The sequence below is a fragment of the Nannobrachium achirus genome (assembly GCF_963921795.1).
Source record: "Nannobrachium achirus genome assembly, chromosome: 21".
NCBI classification, from domain to species: Eukaryota; Metazoa; Chordata; class Actinopteri; order Myctophiformes; family Myctophidae; genus Nannobrachium; species Nannobrachium achirus.
Window position 1 is genome coordinate 21,735,313 of NC_137828.1, and position 15,627 is coordinate 21,750,939.

Below are 15,627 nucleotides of genomic sequence, written 5' to 3' on the forward strand. Positions count from 1 at the left end.
TGCTTGATCTCCTTCCACCCCTTCTTCTTCCCCATCTTTCTTCTATAAAAAACAACGATACGATGGGGACGATGCACGGAAACGAATTTCGACCACTTCTTGACTTCTGTAAACCAGTGATGTGACAATAAAGCTGATTATGATTCACGTGCATGTGCACACGCGTGCGCTGCGCGCTGCGCGTGTGTGTGTGTGTGCGTGTGTGCGTGTGTGTGTGTGTTTTATCAAAGGTTGAAATGAAGGTGAGTTTCTTCTCTGGTTTCCATTTATCTCTTCACCTTCAGGCGTTTCACTGGGAGAGGAGGGAAAACTGTGACGCATCCAAACCATAAACCAGGGAACAGTCCACACGCACGCACGCACACACACACACACACACACACACACACATACACAGGCACACACACACGCACACGCACACACAAACGCGCACACACACACTCAGTCCAACAGCAGGAAGTGCTCCTGCTCAGGTGGTTTCTTGATCCAGGTGCCCAGGCCAGTTTCCTGCAGAGATTTGAACCACTGCTGCTTGGCCGCCTGGTAGGAACGCGCCGCCATCCTGGCCTCGCCGTACATGAGCGGTCTGTCCACGGGATGCGACCCGCGGACACCCAACTGAGAACGAAGAGAGAGAGAGAGACAGAGAGAGAGAGAGAGAGAGAGAAAGAGAGAGAGAGAGAGAGAGAGAGAGAGAGAGAGAGTGAGGAAACAGAGTGAGAGAGGGCAATCGTTAGGGGGGAAATCTCGCTTTTGCGAACGCCCATCATTTCGACCGTAGGGTTAGCGACTCACTCCACGGAGGTTAAGGTTAGGGTGAGGGTTAGAGTCGGGTGTCGAAAAGATGACATGTAGTAACAGCGGCACGCTCCAAATCGTTAGACCATGGATCTTCAACAGGGGGTCCTCAGAGTTACTACAGGGGGTCCTCAAAATCTTTGTGTGATAGAATTTTTTTTTTCTCCTTTTTATAATAACGACTTGAACCCTAGCCTCCATATTCTGAGAACTTTAGACAAAAATAGCAGATCTACAAGCTCACAACGCCTCGCACTGCGAGGCGTTGTGAGATTGTAGATCGGCTATTTTCAGCAAAGAGTTTTGGTGTAGAGGGGAAAAAGAGCATAAGTAAGTACTAAGTACAGAGTGAAAGGTCAAGTTTATTAAGTATTGACGGTTCAAGTGGTTAAATGACTGAAAACACAAATTGACATGAATCCAAAATACCCTGATGATTGTGCTGTCAAACAATGCAACTATATGGAATCTATGATAAGGTTGTGGGGGTCCCTGCTTCATCTCTCTCTCAACTAAGGGGTCCTTGGCCTGAAAACGCTAAAGACCCCTGCGTTAGACAACCGAAAGATAAGGAAGGCAACAACAAAAAAACAAAAAAAAAAAGAGTCGGGGGGCAGAGAGGGGGTAAAGGTTTCACCACAGACGAGAGAAAGAGAAAGGGAGAGAGGGGGGATGCAAAACAAAACGAATGAGCCGGCACAAACGCAAGAAGGAAACTTCAACAGCTGTGCAATCTTCCCATTTAAATTTCACAAGCAATTGAACATTCTCTGTGCTTTTTTTGTGTGCATTTCTATTGTCGAGAGAGTCAGTGAGAAAAAATAAAACAGAAATAAGATAGGCGGAGAGACGAGTTAGACGGAGAGAGAGAGAGATACTGAGAGACAGGGGTGTCGCACCAAATTCTGGGCCCTGGGTACAAGGATTCGCTCACATTTTGTGCTTTAACTATTGAAAAATAGCTCTCGGTGCCACGCTGCGAGCTTGTAGATCTGCTATTTTTATTTTAAAAAATCGTGAATTGTCTGCAAATCCTTCTGAGGTTTTTTGAAAAACCTATGTTTCTATGTCAGTAGCCTCGGAAACCCAGACTTTTATTTTGGCGATAGGAAGAAAAAACTATGTCAGTGGTGCTCAAGCTCTTTCATGTGAAGGACCCCCAAAATGATATGTGTTTGGCCACAGACCCCCATCTCAAAATATTTAGTTCCAGGGACCACCCAGAAGCAAAATTTGAGTTACAAATGTTCGCTTAAAGAATACATATATTCAAAGACTTGCACACATTTTCACGACTTTTTCAAAAATAGCAGATCTACAAGCTCGCTGCGCGGCACTCGGTGCCGTGCTGTAAAGTATATAAAATAAGTAAGGCCCCCCCCTCCACCTTGGGCCCTAGTAACTCAGTCCCACTCCCCCCCCCCCCCCCCCCCTTGTGACGCCCCTGCTGAGAGAGAGAAAGAGAGAGGGCAGAAGTTTCTTTTGCAGATTACTGCGATTGCTCTAGCGTGGCGCCTCTGCGCGGCGTGCGGGGAGCACTTTGGGCAGGGGGGAGAGTCAGGGCGGGGTGGTGTGGGGGCTTCTCGAGTGCTTCTCCAAATAATTATGATTTCACAGTCATTATGCTTTAACGGCCACCATTTGGCGATGCAGCCAGTGTCTGTTACATAAAGTTTGGTAATGAAAATGAAAGTGCGCGCCGCCGTTAAAGCGGCGAGTGAGCCGCCGCCGCCTTTTGATGAGATGCAGCAGACAGCTGCTGTCGCACTGACGGCCCGCAGCATTATCTGCAGCGGAGGGGAGATTCGTCCAGTGTTGCCAGGTTTTGCGAGAGAAATAAGCAACCGGGTCTGTGAGAACAAGCACCAAAAGCGGCGACTAATGGCCACATGATCGGCTATTTGAAAATAGCCGATCTGTGATCCTGTACATCAGCTGTTTTCAAAAGAATCGTGAAAAAAGTGACAAATGCAGATTATTTTTGAAACATTTTAACAACACAAATCTGGCACGGGGTCCCTGGAACAAAAATATCGTTAGATGGAGGGGAGTACAAATTAATGTGGGAGGTCTCCTTGACCTGATACAAATATTTGAGAACCACTGGTTTAAACAAGATTAGGAAGCAAACCCAAATAAGCACTTTAGAAACCGCAACCCGCAACTACAGCACCAATATTTACGAGCAACTTTTACAGAAAAAACAACCCCAAAGACTCTTATAATAAGAAGACATGCAACTCTGGTTGAGACGCTTTATGTGTATGCGTGTGTGTGTGTGCGTGTGCGTGTGCGTGTGTGTGTGTTAGAGTTCGAACATTAATGAATGGCTTCTCAGATTGTGTACAGACCCTTTCCTTTCCATATCCTCTCTAAACCGGCTAGCTAAGTATAGCCTCACAAGCAATAGTGGACAGTAAGAAAGTACAGTAGTGTGGCCGGGTCGGGGAAGCATGAGGTTGATGATTGTGGGTGTGCCGCTGGTGGCGGTGTGAATGTCAGCACGGCCCTGACTCTGAGTGGCACAAGGTTCGAGAGGGACCAAGAAAGTGTGCGGGTGAAAGTGACTGATTGTAACATGATCATGTAATGTCGCTTAAAACCGTTTTCGGCTAGATTGCCGTGTTGATTTATCACAAACCGTGTTCCATAGGAAGGACGACAGACAGTCCACACATTGTTGAGGGAGGCGGCGGCCAGCGCCGTGGTGTAGCACACAGCATAACTGCATGGTGTGTGTGTGTGTGTGTGTGTGTGTGTGTGTGTGTGTGTGTGTGTGTGTGTGTGTGTGTGTGTGTATGTGTGTGACGTCTTAACACGCCGGGTGTAACTGATTCATTGATAAATGTAAGTCCCTCTCTCTCTCTCTCTCTCTCTCTCTCTCTCTCTCTCTCTCTCTCTCTCATGTTGCCTGGTTGTGGTCTATTGGGACAATATATTTCTGGTACAAGTAACTAATATAATTGTGGTCACTTCTAGCGCATGCACATGGAAAGTGGGAAGCCACGCTGGGCTCTGTGTCAGCGTTCTGTGTCAGTCTTCAGCTTGTCTCTGTGAGTCAACGGCTCCGCCGTGTGTGGGTCCATTCATATGCATGCGCTTGGTACGATGACAAGGTCTTATGCTGCGCTCTGATGTTAATACTCTCATGTTGATTGTATTTATCTCCGGCCATTTCAGGTAGTGATGTGTGGTCACTGCTTGTACTCTGCTCTGTGATAAAGAACAGGGTCTAGGTTGGTTTGGGTGAGTGTCACTCAATGCAGAGTTCCATAATGTGCCTTTATGATTTACTGTATTACTATTAAAATGCAACATAGCTCCTCTATATATATATTATATATTGAACACAATAATAAAGATTATATATTTTAATATAAATCTTTGTGCTGTCTGCTGTATGCCCTACACCTCATGTCACAGTAGATTAACTTGTGTACTTAACTTGAGCATTTGTACAATTCATGTACTTTTGACTCCACTACAACATATCTATGAACGCTGTTGTTACTTTTAAGCATAGTAGCTTTGAAGCCAGTTGTTGATCCTCCAAAGACATGCATACTTATACTATATAAGCCTATATACGCGCTTTGTTGCTGTCCACCACTGGGAGTTTGAATAATTGAGAAGCTTGTGAACGTGGAGGTACTGTAGATGAGAGAATCACGCTGCTTTATTGCTTGTTAGCTTGGCCTTTTGTTCTTCCTGTGAAGTCTGCTTCCAACGCAATGGCAAAAACCAGCGGAAGGAGTTCTTCTTTCTTCTGAAGACAATACAGTGGATGTTAGGATTCCTCATACTGGTAGACACATGCAAAGACAAGTGCTCCCACAGAAACTGTCGCAGGGAACTCGTCACAGAGTTTGATGCCCAATTTACCTCCCTGTTGGTGAGCTCTTCAACCCTGCTTGAGCTAGTTATCTCCACCAGAATGGCCTGGCCGGGGGCGGTAGATTATGTTTTTCTCTGACCGTGAGAAGCTAATCTCAGGCACCACTGGAACTGAAACTTCCAGATTTTTCTAATCAACTTCATGCAGTGCTATAACAGGATAACTTGCACAAGAGAAAGGTGAGCACTCGTCAGTTGAGTGGTTCAGTGGTTTAGTGCATGTTTTTTGTGAGGGTACCTAACCTAGGGGACACAGGGAGAACATGCAAACTCCACCAGGTTTTGCAGAGATCTGTGCTCCGAGGACTCGAGCACACTCTTCTAGTTCCATCGGTCTAGTGCCAAGATGGCGTTGGAGCAGTCATCTCTTTTAAATTGGAAATGAATAAAGAAGATCGACCTTCCTTCACTAGAGATAATAGAACAAGAGCAGACATAACAGGAACAAAGAGAGGCCAACCTCCCATGCAATCCCATGTGAGAAGTGTGATCCTTTGATTTATCTGAATGTTCGCAAGCTTCTGAATTAGCCTGAACCCGTTAGATAGTGACTGTGACATACTGTGTAGAAACAAAAGTAAAAACAAAAATGCAAATAACAGTTCAAAAAAAGAAGGAAAGAAATCAACTATTAAAACAGCTATTGTCAGCTGTTTTAATTGTTGATGTGATAAAGTTTTTATAGGCATTCCTATATGGTCAGTGCATTCAGGAGGTGGTTTCAGAGCAAGTTGTACATGCATCGCCAAAGACGCAAATCTACAATAGTTTAATAAAATAATCCATAAATAATTGATCCCTACTGAATATCATTATTATCCGATCTACAAACTATCAATGTGTAGTGTACAGTAATGTACACTACATTAATGTACAGTAATCATCATTTATTTCCATATTTCTGCATGACACTGTTGTTGTGTGACAAAGTATAAATACAACGCTTTGAATTGTTGCTAAATAAAAAATATATAATAATACAAAAAAAACACGCTTGCTGATTCAAAGAAAAATATATCAATTTAATAATCGAATCGATAGTTGCAGCCTCGCAGTTGAGTAATAGGCCTATTTGACCAGCAGTATCTATACTTTGACTTGGTTTAGTTTTTTTGTAGTTTGTCTGCCACTGCTCGCGAGCCATAAATATATAAATAAATAAAATAATTAAAGGATAATGTCTCTCAGCCCCTTGCTAATGCTAACATTGGGGGAAATGCCAGGGAATTCTGTTCTTCTACTATGTAAACCCCCAATTTTACAGCCTGTGGACGTGCCTGTGGTTAACTGCACAGAAATACAGAAAATACACTGTAAAAAAAAAAATCTCCTCACCTTGCGATACAGCCTGGTCCAGCGTGTGAACAGGATGTGCTTGCAGAGACGCGAGGGCGTCCCGGAGTCCCTCCTCCGCCCCGTGGCCGTGTTGACCACTTCCAGCTGACCGTCCCCTAGTGTCCAGTTCACGCTCACACACGCTGCCTTCCCCGACTGCAGGCACTCAGAGCTGCTCAGGCCTACAGACACAGAGAGACACAGTTCAGCAAAAGGGATGTAGAGAAAAAAAATCACACCTGTGTGAACTGAGCGGTGGTCGTGGAGGCTGTGTAACAGCACTACTGGGTGGGTGCAGCGGGGTTAGTGTGCTTTACAATGCTGTAGTTTCTTCACACACTCTAATTTATTTGACCCTAAAACATTCAGTTTGTTAATAATAATAATAATACTTGACCACACATGCTGACCCACCCTTCCCCCCTGTGTGTGTGTGTGTGTGTGTGTGTGTGTGTGTGTGTGTGTGTGTGTGTGTGTGTGTGTGTGTGTGTGTGTGTGTGTGTGTGTGAGAACAACAGCGCCCCTCCCTTAACATGTGTGGTCAGAAAAGGTACTGCATGCTTGAGGCTACATACACGGACGGCCGGCCGGACGGACGGCCGGACGGCCGGACGGATACCCACACACACGGCCACGTATAGGAGACGGTGTGACCACCGCTCAAAAAAAAAAAGACAAACATTCCAGATACAGCTGACTTCTTCAGGGTATTGGGGAAGCCTGACATTTTGACAGGAGAGCCTGTCAAACGTCTGACGCATTGAACGTGAAAAGTCTTTGTTTTCTTTGATGCTGCTTGGTGGAGATTGTCTTCACAGACTACTTCTCCATGCGGTTGTTTTAGTAGTAGGCTAATTTTTAGATAATCATTACAGAACACAACAAACAAGCCCCCCAGACATGTTGCCATACCTTAGCAACAGGCATGATGAATTTATTTTAATAAGTACATTTTATTTCCCCCCTGTAGCCAAGGTATGGGCAGCTGCCATATGCCATACCCAAATTGACACCTCTGGAGAGACACACAGTGCTTAGATGAATTACTTTCTTTCTTTTCAATTAAAGCAATATAAAAATACTTTCATGCAAGTAACATTTTGAATAGTTGCCTTGTACTGTATTGTATTGTAAAAGGGGCTATATTCAAAATGTTACTTATTGAAAAGTAAACTTTTACTATGTACACTGACTGGAGTCCCCCAGCGTTCTATACTCGATCTTCTATTTTTCCCCTCTATATCTAAAACAGGGTTGTTACATAGCCTACTAGGGCTCGAGTGATTCATATCCTTAGAAGATAAATGTACATCCAATAAATGTTTTAAATCCAGTGGAATTCTGAGCATCAAATTAAACTCAATGCGAACACTATAGTGGCTACTAACATCCAAGTATGGTGAGAAACATATATTTACTGGAACAAAAGTTAAATCAGCATACTGAAAAACTGCTGCAAGCGCTTTTCTATTGATGTGAGCTTTGATGCAAGCTTTGTTTGTGACGTGCTACCTGTTTCACAGTTTCTGATACAATTTGAAGAGTAACCTCTTTTTCTATTTCAGAGCTACTGCAGCTGTTGGTGGTGGACTGACACTAGCAAGACACTTTATCAAACACTGTGTGTGTGTGTGTGTGCGTGCGTGCGCGTCAAAGATTGGCGGAGGCTGACTGTGAAAAGAGCAATATTCTTTCAGTGTCAGATTTTCACTGATCCTTACTATTTCCAATCCATTGATGCCCATTCTGTTCTGCTCACTCTGCTCACATACTGTAGGTTAGCTATAATAATTAGGTATCCAAACAGCCAAGCTCCTTGGAATCATTCTATCAGTTAGGATTCTTCTTCTTCTTCTTCTTCTCTGCTAAAGGTATCTGGGTCTCAGAAACCCCTACAGTACACTAACCTGGCAGATATATTGGACAATACACCTGAATGTTGAGATAACATTTCACAATAACCATTCCAGATGGTTATTGTGGAAATACATAATAGTCCCACATAATATGACTGGCAATGGATTGCAATGGACGTGCGTTCTCACTCCACACTTGTTAATAGGTTGACACGCCAGTGGTTAATGTATGTTTTGTGATAATAATCAAAATCTACAAAGTAACTAAAGTTTTAAAATAAATGTAGTGGAGTGAAAGTACAATATTTGGATCTGAGATGCTAGTGGAGTCAAAATAAAAAGTAAATGTACTTAGTTATTTTACCTCAGTGGGCGCTAACCGTGCGAGTGCCAGTACTGAGCGTTGCAATGTTTGCTTCTAGTGTCTCAGCGATGTCCGAGTTAGAACCACGAATGATGTGCTCCTCGCCAACATGTGGCACGATAGGAAAGGATGAAAACATCAAAGTGACCGCACACACGTGCCAACCACTATTTGAGGACGCAGAGATAAAAAAATCAAACCTCGGTTCGAATTGAAGCGGTGGACAGATAAAACTTCTATTCTGAATGTATTTGGAGAGCTGGTATGACAGTTGGTATAATAGGTTTAAAAAATAAAATAGATTAAAACACATACATTAAAATAAGAATTTGTAATTAAATAAATACATAAATAAATATAAAGTGTTTAAATAAGACAGATAAACCCTGAAGGCCAAATTATCATGTGAAGCTTGACCAATCCTCAAAGTATCCATTCATCTGACCGGGAGGGACACCGCACACATATTCTAGATGTACAGGACATATAAAGCCTATTCATTCTGAACTTAAATGACCATATATGGACATGGGACACACATTTTGCTTTTTGAAAAAGCCTATTCATTCTGGACTGATATTTTACACGTACGGGACAGGAAAAACCTGTTCATTCTGGCCTGGAGTGACCATATATGGACATAAGGTAACGGACATTCTGTTTTTGAAAAACCCTGTTCATTCTGGACTGAGATCACCATATATGGTAATTAAACGGACATTCTGTTTTTGAAAAAGCCTGTTCATTCTGGACTGAAATGACCATATATGGGCGTGATACACACAAAGCCATTCATTGGAAGCGGTTTCCACCGCTTCAAAAAGACAAACATTCCAGATACAGCTGACTTCTTCAGGGTATTGGGGAAGACTGACATTTTGACAGGAGAGCCTGTCAAACGTCTGACGCATTGAACGTGAAAAGTCTTTGTTTTCTTTGATGCCGCTTGACTCTGGTGGAGATTGTCTTCGGACTACTTCTCCATGCGGTTGTTTTTAAGCAATGTCTTTCCAGTTAGAACTCTGGACTTTTTAGGTTGTTCTTGATGTTTTTCTGATCGCTTTTAATCAAATCTAAGCTCGTCGGCCAGTACTTATTTCTAGGGGACTTGTTTTTGAAGGCATGCGTCAGGCATATTTTTGAGCGGTGCAAACCGCTCCAATATTTCACTTTCGGTTTATTTAGTTAAAACATATTAGCACGGGACAATTCTTTCATTCTTCATCGATTGGCTAGTTGAGTAACTAAACATTAGAATCGACCAATCAGAAACCGTTCTACTCGTGACGACATGTGTTAGCCAAACAGAACAGACCAATCAAATGCTGTGTTGTTCATGCTAATCTAGATCTGTCTTGGCCATTACACTTGCAAAAGGTCCAGGCGTAATGGCCATGTTGTTTCATATCCTGGACCTCTCCTAAGCCTTAAACTAACAGATTGAACACCACACAGGATTCGAAACAGCAACCACGCTACATTACCCTTGCAGGCTATGATTACTGTTTCGAATCCTGTGTGTTGTTCAATCTGCCAGTTTAAGGTTTAGGAAAGGTCCAGGATGTTGTCAGACTTTTCTCTCTAACTTTGACTGACGGACAATGCCAAGAAGTGCTGGGTTGCCCTCCTGTCTGTTTTCCCTCTGTCTCCTAATTGCTTTATAACCCTCAAGAAGCTTTATTTGGCTCTATGCATACAAACTCATTCAAGACAGCGGCCACACTACATTACACTTGCAGATTATGGCCAGGCTGTTTGTCTGAACCTTAAACAGGCAGAGATCCGACACCAACCAGGATTTAAGACAGTTTGTATGCGGCATTTAGGAGTTTTCCTGCATCTGGGTTCCATATTCTCGGTAAAGCTTATTCTCATCAGTTTGTTGTGTGTAATGGCCAGGCTGTTTGTCTGAACGCTAAACAGGCACAGTTGTTTGTCTGACCTCCTGTCTGTTTTCCCTCTGTCTCCTAATTGCTTTATAACCCCTCTTCAGTTGCACTTCTTCTATAATATGACTCTGTCTTGTAAGTATAATATAACCTACATTTTCACATTTTATATACTGACCATGGGTTCTGGTCTGACGTAACATATAAACATGACTGGTTGCAATGAAGATTTGCGCATGCTGTTTTACAGCATCCCCCATTACAGTATTAATGATCATACATATATGAAAATCTATATTTCTTTTTTCGTTACGCTATTAAGGTTCATGCATGATGAAAATCGCCTTTGCACTGCTCACTTCGCACGGGTGCGATTTTTTTTAATTTCATGGCCTGACCATCTCTGCTTCTCCGGATTGGTTGCTAATATACAAGTAACCTTGACAACAGCATGGTGTGGCAGTGCGGACCAACCTGAAAACCTCCTCACCCTAAATGCTGTATCATATGATGCAATATTGCTGTGCCTATGAAAGAGCTGGTTTCCCAGGGCCTAAATGTAGGACAGGTTTCCCAAAGTAATCTTTGTGTGAAGGTCACATTCGCCCCAGCGGCCCCACTGAACAATCCAGCAAAAGTTGCTTAGGGGAAACAGAACCTGCAGTCTCTGCATGCAAATTAAAGTCAGTCACTTTAAAAGAGACATTCTATAGCAGGGGTCTTCAACAGGGGATCCTCAGAGTTACTACAGGGGGTCCTCCAAATCTTTGTGTGATATTAACTTTTTTTCTTCTTTTTTATATTAACCACTTGAACCCTAGTGTTATTCTGAGAACTTTAGCCAAAAATAGCAGATCTACAAGCTCACAACAGCTCGCGCTGCGAGGCGTTGTGAGCTTGTAGATCATCTATTTTTGGCAAAGAGCTTTGGTGTAGAGGGGGAAAAGAGTGAAATGTCAAATGTATTAAGTATTGACGGTTCAAGTGGTTAAATATCTGAGAACACAAATTGACATGAATCCAAAATACACTGATGATCGATCGTGCTGTCAAACAATGAAACTATGGAATCTAAGAAAAGGTTGTGGGGGTCCCTGCTTCATCTCTCTCTCAACTAAGGGCTCCCTGGCCTGAAAACGTTGAAGACCCCTGCTCTATAATAAACCCCACAAATAACCCTGATTACAGAACCGAACCCAGGGTTGTTGTTTCCTTCTCGCCAGCAGTCCCCCCTCCCTTCCAATGTGACATTCTCTGGGACTAAAACATGTGAGGTTTTGTAAAGCTGCGAAGGAAGACAAGTCACCGTGTGTGTGTGTGTGTGTGTGTGTGTGTGTGTGTGTGTGTGTGTGTGTGTGTGTGTGTGTGTGTGTGTGTGTGTGTGTGTGTGTGTGTGTGTGCGTGCGTGTGTGTGTGTGTGTCTGTGTGCGTGTGTGCGGGTGTGTGTCACAAAGAGAGAAGCAGACAGACAGACAGACGGACAGACAAACAGACAGACAGACAGTCACAGCGATAGAGCGAGGAAGGGCTCGAGGGGTAAGTGGAGGATATGGTGTGAAATATGACAGAGAGAACAGCGAGCAACAGAGAGAAAAAGTGAGTGACAGAGAGAGAGAGAGAGAGAGGGAGAGAGAAAGAGGAACGATCTCAGACATGTTCAGTTGTGTATTGGCAGGTGTTGCACCAATCTACACGTGTAGATTGAGTGTGTGTGTGTGTGTGTGTGTGTGTGTGTGTGTGTGTGTGTGTGTGTGTGTGTGTGTGTGTGTGTGTGTGTGTGTGTGTGTGTGTGTCTTGTCTTGTCTTGGGGCAGCATCCACAACTACAGCTCAAAAGTCGCTCTGTCACCCATCCTCCCCCGCGGGATCACCAGCTAGCTCGCGTTGTCTACTGTGACTCGCTGTCGATGCCTGCATGCGCACACGTCGCTCCATATGGATGAGGTGACACCGTTGAAGCGCAGATGACAGGAGTTCACAGGTTGAGATGCTACCTCGAGTTAATGCGAGGGGTCTGCGAGCGATTATTAAAGGTGTCTGCCGCTCCCCTGCAGATGAAGTGCAGCAGTCCCAACTTTCTCCAACAAAACTTGGAACTGCTGTTCGTGCTTCATAATACCCTGCTAGGATGTTGTTCACTGTTTCGAGCAGAAATCTTGTTTCTCTCAACTTATCTCAACTTTTTTTGTTTTTCATGTTTTTTTAATGCCCTCATTCAAGAATGACGCACAGAAGTCGTGAATATCCAACCTACCAGCTCACCATGTTGTAAGATTGTAGATATTTATTTTAGTTTAGTGCAACTCTGCGAAAGTGCTTGAGACCAAATAATAACTATTGGAACACAGGTTCTTTTTCCCCATTTCCTGAAAAGTAACGGTTTTGGACATACACTGTGAGCTTGCTATTTCCACAATAGTTTCTGTGGAACCGAGTCAAACTAAATTGAATGCCTCAAATCCTACATTCCAAGTGCTTATCAGGGTGGGGGTCCCCAGTTCAAAAATGTTTTTAGGGGGTCACAGCCTGAAAAGGTTGAGAACCACTGGTTTAGAATAGCTTTGAAATCAGCTGTTGGTTTCCTTGCCAAGCTTCCATATGTGGCAAGCTGGGAGTGAGAATGTGTCGTCCCGTTCTCACATGTTGGACAGTGGAACAAGAGACACATGGTTAAAAAATGGTTAAATTCAAGGACCTTCCACCCAAGTTTGTATTCATTACCTTATAACTTTGACATTGTACAAATGGGTGAACCCCTGAAAGCCTGTTGAGGGATCCCTTGGGGTCCCCGGACGGCCGGACCCCACTTTTAGAGCCAGTGGGCTCTATAGTGATTGTCTTAAGTACCAGCTCTTATGCTTTAACTTAAAGGCCTGTCCATACTGTCTCCGACCACTGAACTTTTTGTCAGAAAGGTCCGGTTCAACAACAAAATGACATCACTCGCATCTTCTGAAAAACATTAAACCGAATTAGAGATTGGAAAGCTGCATGTCGGAAAGTCGGAACTCTCGGACGAAAAGTTTGGTGGTTGGAGACAGTATGGACAGGCCTTTAAGTTAAGGCATAAGATCTGGTACTTAAGACAATCAAAATACAGCCCCTTGATTCTAAACCAACTTCAGACGAGTTTTTCTTTGTGCCTTTTACATCCAGAAGCTTCAACCTTCCCTTTAGTTTAAGCTGTTTATTTATGACATCAGCCATGAGCGACGGCAGCCTCGCAGGCATCACACGACAGAGAGATTATTTCAAGACGCTGCCGCGAACAACAGCCAGCCTTTGATCTCACCCGTCTGACAGACAACTTGTTATAGCCCACGTACAATGCCATTATACATGCCTACAGATTGTCTGCTGTCTGCCAGCTTCATCGTCTGCCACAATAACAATCCTCAGAGTCTCTTATTGCCTGTCCGTTCTTCTCTTGTACAGACGCACCTATCTGTGAACAAAAGACCCTCTTTCTACTGTCTGCCCCCCCCTCCTCCCTTTCCTTCATTCTTTCTCATCCTCTCCTACATTTCCTTTCTCCCTCTCCATTCACGGCTCATTTGGTCCCTTCAATAGACCTGACTGCTCTGTCTCTGTAATAGCCAATTAGATTCCCCCCCCCCCCCCCCCCCACTGAAGTCTTGATCAGTTTCTATTCTTTATTCTGTTTTGGCAGATATGAGGGAGCGTGACTCCCTCATATGAATCCCTTATGGTTTATGATTAATAAATGGGGGAACATGTTGCACGCGTTCATATCAAGTCTGCGATGTGATCGTGTTCAAGCATAACATGCACGCCCGTGTGTTTGTGTGTACACTGATGGTTATGATAGAGGTATTTTACACTTTTACATCCATCTCGCATTAGCCAGCACTGCTGAAATTCCCCCCAAAAAGGTTATCTCGTAGGTGGAGAAGTATTCCAGAAAACAAGTACTGTAGTAGACTATGTACCTTTGGACATCATATGACTTCTTCCTCAAAGAAACAACATGAATACAATCCACAACCACCTCCACCCCCATGGGACCTGGACTTGATACTGACTAGTCACTCCTTGTCCTCTTTCCTGGATGTAACCTGACTTATCCTCCAAGGTTGCATAACCTTGGGATCATCCGTAACTATTCAAGTACTGTACTTAAAGGTGATAAACCATGCATTTAAAAAGTATTTATGTCATATTGTTTATGTCCCAAAAACGTTTTTCAAAAGGTTTGAGGCTAAATTACCACTCCTGAATAGAGAGCCTCAGCATTTTCACTTGCAGTACGAACCTTTGGCCTGAACTGCGCCCCCCCCAACATTTTTTTGAAAGAAAAAAAAAATGACGGCCATCGATGACGTCAGCGACGGCAGCAAATCTGGACAGCCTGTTTTGAGAACCCGTGGGATGCTTTTAACCTCCGCCTTCCCAAAACCAGAGAAAGACACAATGGTCAGAAATAGGACTTAGAAGGTGCTAGTGGGACCCCAAAAAAGGTAGTGGGACCCCAAAAAAGGTTTTAAAATAGGAAAAGTGAAATTTCATGGTGTATCACCTTTAAGTACAGTACAATTTTGAGGCAAATATTGTATTTATTTACTCCACTACAAGTATTTGATACCTTTAGAATCTACATGCTCACAATGTGAGTAGATCTGCTAGATTTAAAAACAAGCTTTTTAAAAGCAAGTTTTTTATTGTTGTTATTCTGCCTATATGAGTATTTTCTACTACTAGATATTTTGATACCAATACTTTTGTACTTTTACTCAAGGTAAATTTAGAATTTAGAACTTTTACTTGTAAGGGTGCCCTCACACCAAAATACCTATGAGAGTGGAATCCGCGTTCCGCCAATGCATTTCAATGAGAGTGAAGCGGTTTCATGCCAGCAGAGGATTTCTGCAAAAAACGCTCCCTTATCATTGAAATGCATTGGCGGAACGTGGATTCCACTCTCATAGGTATTTTGGTGTGAGGGCACCCTAACAGAGTATTTCTACATTGCAATATTGATACTTTTACTTATGGTACTGTATGTAAAAAAATGTGAGTACTTTTTCCACCACTGTCCTTGACCCCACCACCACCACCACCACCTTCCTGCCTGCCACATGTCAACCAGTCTTTATTACTCCATACATCGCCTGCTTCTGTCCCAATGAATCATTGTGCCCCCTGGTTTCAGAGGCACAGAGGTGCAGTGATAGGACATCACTGTGCGTCTGTGACTATGATTGCCTCCACTTGTTTTCAAATTTTTAGGTGATAGCTTATCACCTAAAAGTTGAGGTGATCACCCTTCACCTCGGACTAGGATAAAGCCTTTACACACTGAGCCATGCCTTCATCACATCCAGACTTAATGCTAACAGGATCATTAATGAATTAACAACCCCAACGTCCATAGTCTCGCGTGGCCAGGCGGTTGCCTCCGCGATTTGGTCAAATGCTCCCAGCATACAGTCTTGCAGACCGGGGAAGAAATGATGAGTGCGAGATTGAAGCGG

General features: G+C 43.5%; 1 protein-coding gene across 1 annotated transcript in view; it reads right to left on the bottom strand.

The window, feature by feature from the left end:
* Positions 1 to 441: 441 nt before the first annotated feature.
* The window catches only part of LOC308307102 (double-stranded RNA-specific editase B2-like), a gene marked incomplete at both ends in the record, with an annotated part of 332,552 nt that continues 317,366 nt past the window's right edge, over positions 442 to 15,627 (bottom strand). The window contains 2 exons of the mRNA XM_080752237.1: positions 442 to 618; positions 6,028 to 6,209. Of these exons, the coding sequence (XP_080608363.1) occupies positions 442 to 618; positions 6,028 to 6,209 (359 nt within the window). The remainder of the gene's footprint in view (positions 619 to 6,027; positions 6,210 to 15,627) is intronic.